This window comes from Scyliorhinus torazame, chromosome 16 (genome assembly GCF_047496885.1).
Source record: "Scyliorhinus torazame isolate Kashiwa2021f chromosome 16, sScyTor2.1, whole genome shotgun sequence".
In the NCBI taxonomy this organism is placed as follows: domain Eukaryota; kingdom Metazoa; phylum Chordata; class Chondrichthyes; order Carcharhiniformes; family Scyliorhinidae; genus Scyliorhinus; species Scyliorhinus torazame.
The window spans coordinates 99,015,094-99,026,327 of NC_092722.1; the positions used below are offsets into that span (position 1 = coordinate 99,015,094).

Below are 11,234 nucleotides of genomic sequence, written 5' to 3' on the forward strand. Positions count from 1 at the left end.
GCGCTTTATTTCCATTCATGACTCTGCCCAAAGTGCATTTCTTCCTCCTTCCACCATCGGTCAATAGTGTCCCAACACTCAAACCTCATCCTAAATGCACCAAGCTTGAAACATTCCTTCCCACATTACAAAACTTAGAGATTGGGATTTCATTAAGCATTTTAACTATCGCCCAACTCTTCCCCTGACACCTGTCCAGATCTCCAGCAGGTCACCAATGTTGATCCCATTCATCCTTCCGACTTGTTTACTCAACATGGAATCAAGATATCGCTGCAATATGACAGAAGTAGAATCAGACTTTATCTTTCTGACATTTCTCTCCCCAGTTTACATTTCTTAGTCATAATTTAGAGAAGAAACTAGATAGGGACCATATATAAAGATGGCCCAGAATGACTACCTGTGGATTAAAACTGCTGCACCAGTGACCCGGGTTCGATTCCAGCTTTGGGCGACTGTGGAGTTTGCCGGTGTCTGCGTGGGTTTCCTCCAGGTGCTCGGGATTCCTCCCACAGTCCAAATAAGTGCAGGAAAAATGGTGTTATGGGGTTGCGGGGATAGTGCCGGGTAGTGGGCCGAGGTCGGGTGCTCTTTCAGAGGGTCAGTGCAGATCTGATGGGCCGAATGGCCTCATTCTGCACTATGTGGATTCTATCCTCAGAAATTCATTCCAAGAGACGGCCAAGTAAAAAATATACACAAAGGGCTGGAAGGGAGCCAGCAACCATCCAGTTGTAGCAATTCTATTCAATCCACAATTGACAATTTGGGGCAGCACGGTAGCATTGTGGATAGCACAATTGCTTTACAGCTCCAGGGTCCCAAGTTCGATTCCGGCTTGGGTCATTGTCTGTGCGGGGTCTGCACATCCTCCCCATGTGTGCGTGGGTTTCCTCCGGGTGCTCCGGTTTCCTCCCACAGGCCAAAGATGTGCAGGTTAGATGGATTGGCGGTGATAAATTGCCCTTAGTGTCCAGAATTGCCCTTCGTGTTGGGTGGAGTTACTGGGTTATGGGGATAGGGTGGAGGTGTTGACCTTGGGTAGGGTGCTCTTTCCAAGAGCCGGTGCAGACTCGATGGGCCGAATGGCCTCCTTCTGCACTGTAAATTCTATGATAAAAAACTACAGAAACCCGTGAGCTGAAAGGCAAGCATCTGAAGAACACAAACCTGACGTATGCGCGACTCCTCTCGAAGTTGTCTCTGAGCCTCAGTGAACATGTCATCCAGCCCCTGCCGACTGCCTTTGTAGGTATCAAGTTCCGCAGACACATCCAGTTTCACCAGCTAAACAGATAACACTGAGATAGATGTGCAATAACAGCTACAAGACAACAACTGGGAAAGCTTTCACCTCCACCTAGGGGGGGGCGGGGGCCCGCGCGAGGGGGGGGGCGGGGGGCCCGCGCGAGGGGGGGGGCGGGGGCCCGCGCGAGAGAGGGGGGTGCGGGGGCCCGCGCCCGCGCGAGAGAGGGGGGCGGCGAGAGAGAGGGGGGGCGGCGAGAGAGAGGGGGGGGCGGCGAGAGAGAGGGGGGCGGCGAGAGAGAGGGGGGGCGGCGAGAGAGAGGGGGGGCGGCGAGAGAGAGGGGGGCGGCGAGAGAGAGGGGGGGGCGGCGAGAGAGAGGGGGGGCGGCGAGAGAGAGGGGGGGCGGCGAGAGAGGGGGGGGCGGCGAGAGAGGGGGGGGGCGGCGAGAGAGAGGGGGGGCGGCGAGAGAGGGGGGGGCGGCGAGAGAGGGGGGGGGCGGCGAGAGAGGGGGGGGCGGCGAGAGAGGGGGGGGCGGCGAGAGAGGGGGGGGGGCGGCGAGAGAGGGGGGGCGGCGAGAGAGGGGGGGGGCGGCGAGAGAGGGGGGGGGGCGGCGAGAGAGGGGGGGGCGGCGAGAGAGGGGGGGGGGCGGCGAGAGAGGGGGGGGGGGCGGCGAGAGAGGGGGGGGGCGGCGAGAGAGGGGGGGGGCGGCGAGAGAGGGGGGGGGCGGCGAGAGAGGGGGGGGGGCGGCGAGAGAGGGGGGGGGGCGGCGAGAGAGGGGGGGGGCGGCGAGAGAGGGGGGGGCGGCGAGAGAGGGGGGGGCGGCGAGAGAGGGGGGGGGCGGCGAGAGAGGGGGGGGGCGGCGAGAGAGAGGGGGGGCGGCGAGAGAGAGGGGGGGCGGCGAGAGAGAGGGGGGGGCGGCGAGAGAGAGGGGGGGCGGCGAGAGAGAGGGGGGGCGGCGAGAGAGAGGGGGGGCGGCGAGAGAGAGGGGGGGCGGCGAGAGAGAGGGGGGGGCGGCGAGAGAGAGGGGGGGCGGCGAGAGAGAGGGGGGGCGGCGAGAGAGAGGGGGGGCGGCGAGAGAGAGGGGGGGGCGGCGAGAGAGAGGGGGGGCGGCGAGAGAGAGGGGGGCGGCGAGAGAGAGGGGGGGCGGCGAGAGAGAGGGGGGGCGGCGAGAGAGAGGGGGGGCGGCGAGAGAGAGGGGGGGCGGCGAGAGAGAGGGGGGGGCGGCGAGAGAGAGGGGGGGCGGCGAGAGAGAGGGGGGGCGGCGAGAGAGAGGGGGGGGCGGCGAGAGAGAGGGGGGGCGGCGAGAGAGAGGGGGGGCGGCGAGAGAGAGGGGGGGCGGCGAGAGAGAGGGGGGGCGGCGAGAGAGAGGGGGGGGCGGCGAGAGAGAGGGGGGGCGGCGAGAGAGAGGGGGGGCGGCGAGAGAGAGGGGGGGGCGGCGAGAGAGAGGGGGGGCGGCGAGAGAGAGGGGGGGGCGGCGAGAGAGAGGGGGGGCGGCGAGAGAGAGGGGGGGGCGGCGAGAGAGAGGGGGGGGCGGCGAGAGAGAGGGGGGGGCGGCGAGAGAGAGGGGGGGCGGCGAGAGAGAGGGGGGGGCGGCGAGAGAGAGGGGGGGCGGCGAGAGAGAGGGGGGGCGGCGAGAGAGAGGGGGGGCGGCGAGAGAGAGGGGGGGCGGCGAGAGAGAGGGGGGGGCGGCGAGAGAGAGGGGGGCGGCGAGAGAGAGGGGGGGCGGCGAGAGAGAGGGGGGGCGGCGAGAGAGAGGGGGGGCGGCGAGAGAGAGGGGGGGCGGCGAGAGAGAGGGGGGGCGGCGAGAGAGAGGGGGGGCGGCGAGAGAGAGGGGGGGCGGCGAGAGAGAGGGGGGGCGGCGAGAGAGAGGGGGGGGCGGCGAGAGAGAGGGGGGGGCGGCGAGAGAGAGGGGGGGCGGCGAGAGAGAGGGGGGGGCGGCGAGAGAGAGGGGGGGCGGCGAGAGAGAGGGGGGGCGGCGAGAGAGAGGGGGGGCGGCGAGAGAGAGGGGGGGCGGCGAGAGAGAGGGGGGGGCGGCGAGAGAGAGGGGGGGCGGCGAGAGAGAGGGGGGGCGGCGAGAGAGAGGGGGGGCGGCGAGAGAGAGGGGGGGCGGCGAGAGAGAGGGGGGGCGGCGAGAGAGAGGGGGGGCGGCGAGAGAGAGGGGGGGCGGCGAGAGAGGAGGGGGGGGCGGCGAGAGAGAGGGGGGGGCGGCGAGAGAGAGGGGGGCGGCGAGAGAGAGGGGGGGCGGCGAGAGAGAGGGGGGGCGGCGAGAGAGAGGGGGGGCGGCGAGAGAGAGGGGGGGCGGCGAGAGAGAGGGGGGGGCGGCGAGAGAGAGGGGGGGCGGCGAGAGAGAGGGGGGGCGGCGAGAGAGAGGGGGGGCGGCGAGAGAGAGGGGGGGCGGCGAGAGAGAGGGGGGGCGGCGAGAGAGAGGGGGGGCGGCGAGAGAGAGGGGGGGGCGGCGAGAGAGAGGGGGGGCGGCGAGAGAGAGGGGGGGCGGCGAGAGAGAGGGGGGGCGGCGAGAGAGAGGGGGGGCGGCGAGAGAGAGGGGGGGCGGCGAGAGAGAGGGGGGGCGGCGAGAGAGAGGGGGGGCGGCGAGAGAGAGGGGGGGCGGCGAGAGAGAGGGGGGGGCGGCGAGAGAGAGGGGGGGGCGGCGAGAGAGAGGGGGGGCGGCGAGAGAGAGGGGGGGGCGGCGAGAGAGAGGGGGGGCGGCGAGAGAGAGGGGGGGGGCGAGAGAGAGGGGGGGCGGCGAGAGAGAGGGGGGGGCGGCGAGAGAGAGGGGGGGGCGGCGAGAGAGAGGGGGGGCGGCGAGAGAGAGGGGGGGCGGCGAGAGAGAGGGGGGGGCGGCGAGAGAGAGGGGGGGGCGGCGAGAGAGAGGGGGGGCGGCGAGAGAGAGGGGGGGCGGCGAGAGAGAGGGGGGGCGGCGAGAGAGAGGGGGGGGCGGCGAGAGAGAGGGGGGGCGGCGAGAGAGAGGGGGGGCGGCGAGAGAGAGGGGGGGCGGCGAGAGAGAGGGGGGGCGGCGAGAGAGAGGGGGGGCGGCGAGAGAGAGGGGGGGCGGCGAGAGAGAGGGGGGGGCGGCGAGAGAGAGGGGGGGCGGCGAGAGAGAGGGGGGGGCGGCGAGAGAGAGGGGGGGCGGCGAGAGAGAGGGGGGGCGGCGAGAGAGAGGGGGGGCGGCGAGAGAGAGGGGGGGCGGCGAGAGAGAGGGGGGCGGCGAGAGAGGGGGGGCGGCGAGAGAGAGGGGGGGGCGGCGAGAGAGAGGGGGGGCGGCGAGAGAGAGGGGGGGCGGCGAGAGAGAGGGGGGGCGGCGAGAGAGAGGGGGGGGCGGCGAGAGAGAGGGGGGGCGGCGAGAGAGAGGGGGGGCGGCGAGAGAGAGGGGGGGGCGGCGAGAGAGAGGGGGGGCGGCGAGAGAGAGGGGGGGCGGCGAGAGAGAGGGGGGGCGGCGAGAGAGAGGGGGGGCGGCGAGAGAGAGGGGGGGGCGGCGAGAGAGAGGGGGGCGGCGAGAGAGAGGGGGGGCGGCGAGAGAGAGGGGGGGCGGCGAGAGAGAGGGGGGCGGCGAGAGAGAGGGGGGGCGGCGAGAGAGAGGGGGGGCGGCGAGAGAGAGGGGGGGCGGCGAGAGAGAGGGGGGGCGGCGAGAGAGAGGGGGGGCGGCGAGAGAGAGGGGGGGCGGCGAGAGAGAGGGGGGGCGGCGAGAGAGAGGGGGGGCGGCGAGAGAGAGAGGGGGGGGCGGCGAGAGAGAGGGGGGGCGGCGAGAGAGAGGGGGGGCGGCGAGAGAGAGGGGGGGCGGCGAGAGAGAGGGGGGGCGGCGAGAGAGAGGGGGGGGCGGCGAGAGAGAGGGGGGGCGGCGAGAGAGAGGGGGGGCGGCGAGAGAGAGGGGGGGGCGGCGAGAGAGAGGGGGGGCGGCGAGAGAGAGGGGGGGCGGCGAGAGAGAGGGGGGGCGGCGAGAGAGAGGGGGGGCGGCGAGAGAGAGGGGGGGCGGCGAGAGAGAGGGGGGGCGGCGAGAGAGAGGGGGGGCGGCGAGAGAGAGGGGGGGCGGCGAGAGAGAGGGGGGGCGGCGAGAGAGAGGGGGGGCGGCGAGAGAGAGGGGGGGGCGGCGAGAGAGAGGGGGGGCGGCGAGAGAGAGGGGGGGCGGCGAGAGAGAGGGGGGGCGGCGAGAGAGAGGGGGGGCGGCGAGAGAGAGGGGGGGCGGCGAGAGAGAGGGGGGGCGGCGAGAGAGAGGGGGGCGGCGAGAGAGAGGGGGGGCGGCGAGAGAGAGGGGGGCGGCGAGAGAGAGGGGGGGGCGGCGAGAGAGAGGGGGGGCGGCGAGAGAGAGGGGGGGGCGGCGAGAGAGAGGGGGGGCGGCGAGAGAGAGGGGGGGCGGCGAGAGAGAGGGGGGGCGGCGAGAGAGAGGGGGGGCGGCGAGAGAGAGGGGGGGCGGCGAGAGAGAGGGGGGGCGGCGAGAGAGAGGGGGGGCGGCGAGAGAGAGGGGGGGCGGCGAGAGAGAGGGGGGGGGCGGCCGAGAGAGAGGGGGGGGCGGCGAGAGAGAGGGGGGGCGGCGAGAGAGAGGGGGGGCGGCGAGAGAGAGGGGGGGCGGCGAGAGAGAGGGGGGGCGGCGAGAGAGAGGGGGGGCGGCGAGAGCGAGAGAGGGGGGGCGGCGAGAGAGAGGGGGGGCGGCGAGAGAGAGGGGGGGGCGGCGAGAGAGAGGGGGGGCGGCGAGAGAGAGGGGGGGCGGCGAGAGAGAGGGGGGGCGGCGAGAGAGAGGGGGGGCGGCGAGAGAGAGGGGGGCGGCGAGAGAGAGGGGGGGCGCGAGAGAGAGGGGGGGCGGCGAGAGAGAGGGGGGGCGGCGAGAGAGAGGGGGGGGCGGCGAGAGAGAGGGGGGGCGGCGAGAGAGAGGGGGGGCGGCGAGAGAGAGGGGGGGCGGCGAGAGAGAGGGGGGGCGGCGAGAGAGAGGGGGGGCGGCGAGAGAGAGGGGGGGGCGGCGAGAGAGAGGGGGGGGCGGCGAGAGAGAGGGGGGGCGGCGAGAGAGAGGGGGGGCGGCGAGAGAGAGGGGGGGGCGGCGAGAGAGAGGGGGGGCGGCGAGAGAGAGGGGGGGGCGGCGAGAGAGAGGGGGGGCGGCGAGAGAGAGGGGGGGCGGCGAGAGAGAGGGGGGGCGGCGAGAGAGAGGGGGGGCGGCGAGAGAGAGGGGGGGGCGGCGGAGAGAGAGGGGGGGCGGCGAGAGAGAGGGGGGGCGGCGAGAGAGAGGGGGGCGGCGAGAGAGAGGGGGGGCGGCGAGAGAGAGGGGGGGCGGCGAGAGAGAGGGGGGGGCGGCGAGAGAGAGGGGGGGCGGCGAGAGAGAGGGGGGGCGGCGAGAGAGAGGGGGGGGCGGCGAGAGAGAGGGGGGGGCGGCGAGAGAGAGGGGGGGCGGCGAGAGAGAGGGGGGGGCGGCGAGAGAGAGGGGGGGCGGCGAGAGAGAGGGGGGGCGGCGAGAGAGAGGGGGGGGCGGCGAGAGAGAGGGGGGGCGGCGAGAGAGAGGGGGGCGGCGAGAGAGAGGGGGGCGGCGAGAGAGAGGGGGGGCGGGCGAGAGAGAGGGGGGGGCGGCGAGAGAGAGGGGGGGCGGCGAGAGAGAGGGGGGCGGCGAGAGAGAGGGGGGGCGGCGAGAGAGAGGGGGGGCGGCGAGAGAGAGGGGGGGCGGCGAGAGAGAGGGGGGGCGGCGAGAGAGAGGGGGGGCGGCGAGAGAGAGGGGGGGCGGCGAGAGAGAGGGGGGGCGGCGAGAGAGAGGGGGGGCGGCGAGAGAGAGGGGGGGCGGCGAGAGAGAGGGGGGGCGGCGAGAGAGAGGGGGGGCGGCGAGAGAGAGGGGGGGCGGCGAGAGAGAGGGGGGGCGGCGAGAGAGAGGGGGGGCGGCGAGAGAGAGGGGGGGCGGCGAGAGAGAGGGGGGGGCGGCGAGAGAGAGGGGGGGCGGCGAGAGAGAGGGGGGGCGGCGAGAGAGAGGGGGGGCGGCGAGAGAGAGGGGGGGGCGCGAGAGAGAGGGGGGGCGGCGAGAGAGAGGGGGGGGCGGCGAGAGAGAGAGGGGGGGCGGCGAGAGAGAGGGGGGGCGGCGAGAGAGAGGGGGGGCGGCGAGAGAGAGGGGGGGCGGCGAGAGAGAGGGGGGGCGGCGAGAGAGAGGGGGGGCGGCGAGAGAGAGGGGGGGCGGCGAGAGAGAGGGGGGGCGGCGAGAGAGAGGGGGGGCGGCGAGAGAGAGGGGGGGCGGCGAGAGAGAGGGGGGGCGGCGAGAGAGAGGGGGGGCGGCGAGAGAGAGGGGGGGGCGGCGAGAGAGAGGGGGGCGGCGCGAGAGAGAGGGGGGGGCGGCGAGAGAGAGGGGGGGCGGCGAGAGAGAGGGGGGGCGGCGAGAGAGAGGGGGGGCGGCGAGAGAGAGGGGGGGGCGGCGAGAGAGAGGGGGGGCGGCGAGAGAGAGGGGGGGCGGCGAGAGAGAGGGGGGGGCGGCGAGAGAGAGGGGGGGCGGCGAGAGAGAGGGGGGGGCGGCGAGAGAGAGGGGGGGCGGCGAGAGAGAGGGGGGGCGGCGAGAGAGAGGGGGGGGCGGCGAGAGAGAGGGGGGGCGGCGAGAGAGAGGGGGGCGGCGAGAGAGGAGGGGGGGCGGCGAGAGAGAGGGGGGGCGGCGAGAGAGAGGGGGGGCGGCGAGAGAGAGGGGGGGCGGCGAGAGAGAGGGGGGGGCGGCGAGAGAGAGGGGGGCGGCGAGAGAGAGGGGGGGCGGCGAGAGAGAGGGGGGGCGGCGAGAGGAGGGGGGGCGGCGAGAGAGAGGGGGGGCGGCGAGAGAGAGGGGGGGCGGCGAGAGAGAGGGGGGGCGGCGAGAGAGAGGGGGGGCGGCGAGAGAGAGGGGGGGCGGCGAGAGAGAGGGGGGGCGGCGAAGAGAGAGGGGGGGCGGCGAGAGAGAGGGGGGGCGGCGAGAGAGAGGGGGGGCGGCGAGAGAGAGGGGGGGCGGCGAGAGAGAGGGGGGGGCGGCGAGAGAGAGGGGGGGCGGCGAGAGAGAGGGGGGGCGGCGAGAGAGAGGGGGGGCGGCGAGAGAGAGGGGGGGCGGCGAGAGAGAGGGGGGCGGCGAGAGAGAGGGGGGGCGGCGAGAGAGAGGGGGGCGGCGAGAGAGAGGGGGGCGGCGAGAGAGAGGGGGGGCGGCGAGAGAGAGGGGGGGCGGCGAGAGAGAGGGGGGGCGGCGAGAGAGAGGGGGGGCGGCGAGAGAGAGGGGGGGCGGCGAGAGAGAGGGGGGGCGGCGAGAGAGAGGGGGGGCGGCGAGAGAGAGGGGGGGCGGCGAGAGAGAGGGGGGGCGGCGAGAGAGAGGGGGGGCGGCGAGAGAGAGGGGGGGCGGCGAGAGAGAGGGGGGGCGGCGAGAGAGAGGGGGGCGGCGAGAGAGAGGGGGGGCGGCGAGAGAGAGGGGGGGCGGCGAGAGAGAGGGGGGGCGGCGAGAGAGAGGGGGGGCGGCGAGAGAGAGGGGGGGCGGCGAGAGAGAGGGGGGGCGGCGAGAGAGAGGGGGGGCGGCGAGAGAGAGGGGGGGGCGGCGAGAGAGAGGGGGGGCGGCGAGAGAGAGGGGGGGCGGCGAGAGAGAGGGGGGGCGGCGAGAGAGAGGGGGGGCGGCGAGAGAGAGGGGGGGCGGCGAGAGAGAGGGGGGGCGGCGAGAGAGAGGGGGGGCGGCGAGAGAGAGGGGGGCGGCGAGAGAGAGGGGGGCGGCGAGAGAGAGGGGGGGCGGCGAGAGAGAGGGGGGGCGGCGAGAGAGAGGGGGGGCGGCGAGAGAGAGGGGGGGCGGCGAGAGAGAGGGGGGCGGCGAGAGAGAGGGGGGGCGGCGAGAGAGAGGGGGGGCGGCGAGAGAGAGGGGGGGCGGCGAGAGAGAGGGGGGGCGGCGAGAGAGAGGGGGGGCGGCGAGAGAGAGGGGGGGCGGCGAGAGAGAGGGGGGGCGGCGAGAGAGAGGGGGGGCGGCGAGAGAGAGGGGGGGCGGCGAGAGAGAGGGGGGGGCGGCGAGAGAGAGGGGGGGGCGGCGAGAGAGAGGGGGGGCGGCGAGAGAGAGGGGGGGCGGCGAGAGAGAGGGGGGGGCGGCGAGAGAGAGGGGGGGCGGCGAGAGAGAGGGGGGGCGGCGAGAGAGAGGGGGGGCGGCGAGAGAGAGGGGGGGGCGGCGAGAGAGAGGGGGGGGCGGCGAGAGAGAGGGGGGGGCGGCGAGAGAGAGGGGGGCGGCGAGAGAGAGGGGGGGCGGCGAGAGAGAGGGGGGGCGGCGAGAGAGAGGGGGGGCGGCGAGAGAGAGGGGGGGCGGCGAGAGAGAGGGGGGCGGCGAGAGAGAGGGGGGGCGGCGAGAGAGAGGGGGGGCGGCGAGAGAGAGGGGGGGCGGCGAGAGAGAGGGGGGGCGGCGAGAGAGAGGGGGGGGCGGCGAGAGAGAGGGGGGGCGGCGAGAGAGAGGGGGGGCGGCGAGAGAGAGGGGGGGCGGCGAGAGAGAGGGGGGGCGGCGAGAGAGAGGGGGGGCGGCGAGAGAGAGGGGGCGGCGAGAGAGAGGGGGGGCGGCGAGAGAGAGGGGGGGCGGCGAGAGAGAGGGGGGGCGGCGAGAGAGAGGGGGGGCGGCGAGAGAGAGGGGGGGCGGCGAGAGAGAGGGGGGGGCGGCGAGAGAGAGGGGGGGCGGCGAGAGAGAGGGGGGGCGGCGAGAGAGAGGGGGGGGCGGCGAGAGAGAGGGGGGGCGGCGAGAGAGAGGGGGGGCGGCGAGAGAGAGGGGGGGCGGCGAGAGAGAGAGGGGGGGCGGCGAGAGAGAGGGGGGGCGGCGAGAGAGAGGGGGGGCGGCGAGAGAGAGGGGGGGCGGCGAGAGAGAGGGGGGGCGGCGAGAGAGAGGGGGGGCGGCGAGAGAGCGAGGGGGGGGGGCGGCGAGAGAGAGGGGGGGCGGCGAGAGAGAGGGGGGGCGGCGAGAGAGAGGGGGGCGGCGAGAGAGAGGGGGGGCGGCGAGAGAGAGGGGGGGCGGCGAGAGAGAGGGGGGGCGGCGAGAGAGAGGGGGGGCGGCGAGAGAGAGGGGGGGCGGCGAGAGAGAGGGGGGGCGGCGAGAGAGAGGGGGGCGGCGAGAGAGAGGGGGGCGGCGAGAGAGAGGGGGGGCGGCGAGAGAGAGGGGGGGCGGCGGGAGAGAGAGGGGGGGCGGCGAGAGAGAGGGGGGGCGGCGAGAGAGAGGGGGGGCGGCGAGAGAGAGGGGGGGCGGCGAGAGAGAGGGGGGGCGGCGAGAGAGAGGGGGGCGGCGAGAGAGAGGGGGGGCGGCGAGAGAGAGGGGGGGGCGGCGAGAGAGAGGGGGGGGCGGCGAGAGAGAGGGGGGGCGGCGAGAGAGAGGGGGGGGCGGCGAGAGAGAGGGGGGGCGGCGAGAGAGAGGGGGGGCGGCGAGAGAGAGGGGGGGCGGCGAGAGAGAGGGGGGGCGGCGAGAGAGAGGGGGGGCGGCGAGAGAGAGGGGGGGCGGCGAGAGAGAGGGGGGGGCGGCGAGAGAGAGGGGGGGCGGCGAGAGAGGGGGGCGGCGAGAGAGAGGGGGGGCGGCGAGAGAGAGGGGGGGCGGCGAGAGAGAGGGGGGGCGGCGAGAGAGAGGGGGGGGCGGCGAGAGAGAGGGGGGGGCGGCGAGAGAGAGAGAGGGGGGGCGGCGAGAGAGAGGGGGGGCGGCGAGAGAGAGGGGGGGCGGCGAGAGAGAGGGGGGGCGGCGAGAGAGAGGGGGGGCGGCGAGAGAGAGGGGGGGCGGCGAGAGAGAGGGGGGGCGGCGAGAGAGAGGGGGGGCGGCGAGAGAGAGGGGGGGCGGCGAGAGAGAGAGGGGGGGCGGCGAGAGAGAGGGGGGGCGGCGAGAGAGAGGGGGGGCGGCGAGAGAGAGGGGGGGCGGCGAGAGAGAGGGGGGGCGGCGAGAGAGAGGGGGGGCGGCGAGAGAGAGGGGGGGGCGGCGAGAGAGAGGGGGGGCGGCGAGAGAGAGGGGGGGCGGCGAGAGAGGGGGGGGAGAGAGAGGGGGGGCGGCGAGAGAGAGGGGGGCGGCGGGCGGCGAGGAGAGAGGGGGGCGGCGAGA

The 11,234-nt window shown here is 75.7% G+C and overlaps 1 protein-coding gene across 1 annotated transcript in view; it reads right to left on the minus strand.

Annotated features, from left to right (window-relative positions):
* The window catches only part of rufy2 (RUN and FYVE domain containing 2), a 187,885-nt gene that overhangs the window by 93,872 nt on the left and 82,779 nt on the right, over positions 1-11,234 (minus strand). Inside the window, 1 exon segment of the mRNA XM_072478783.1 lies at positions 1,174-1,290. Within this exon segment, the coding sequence (XP_072334884.1) occupies positions 1,174-1,290 (117 nt within the window).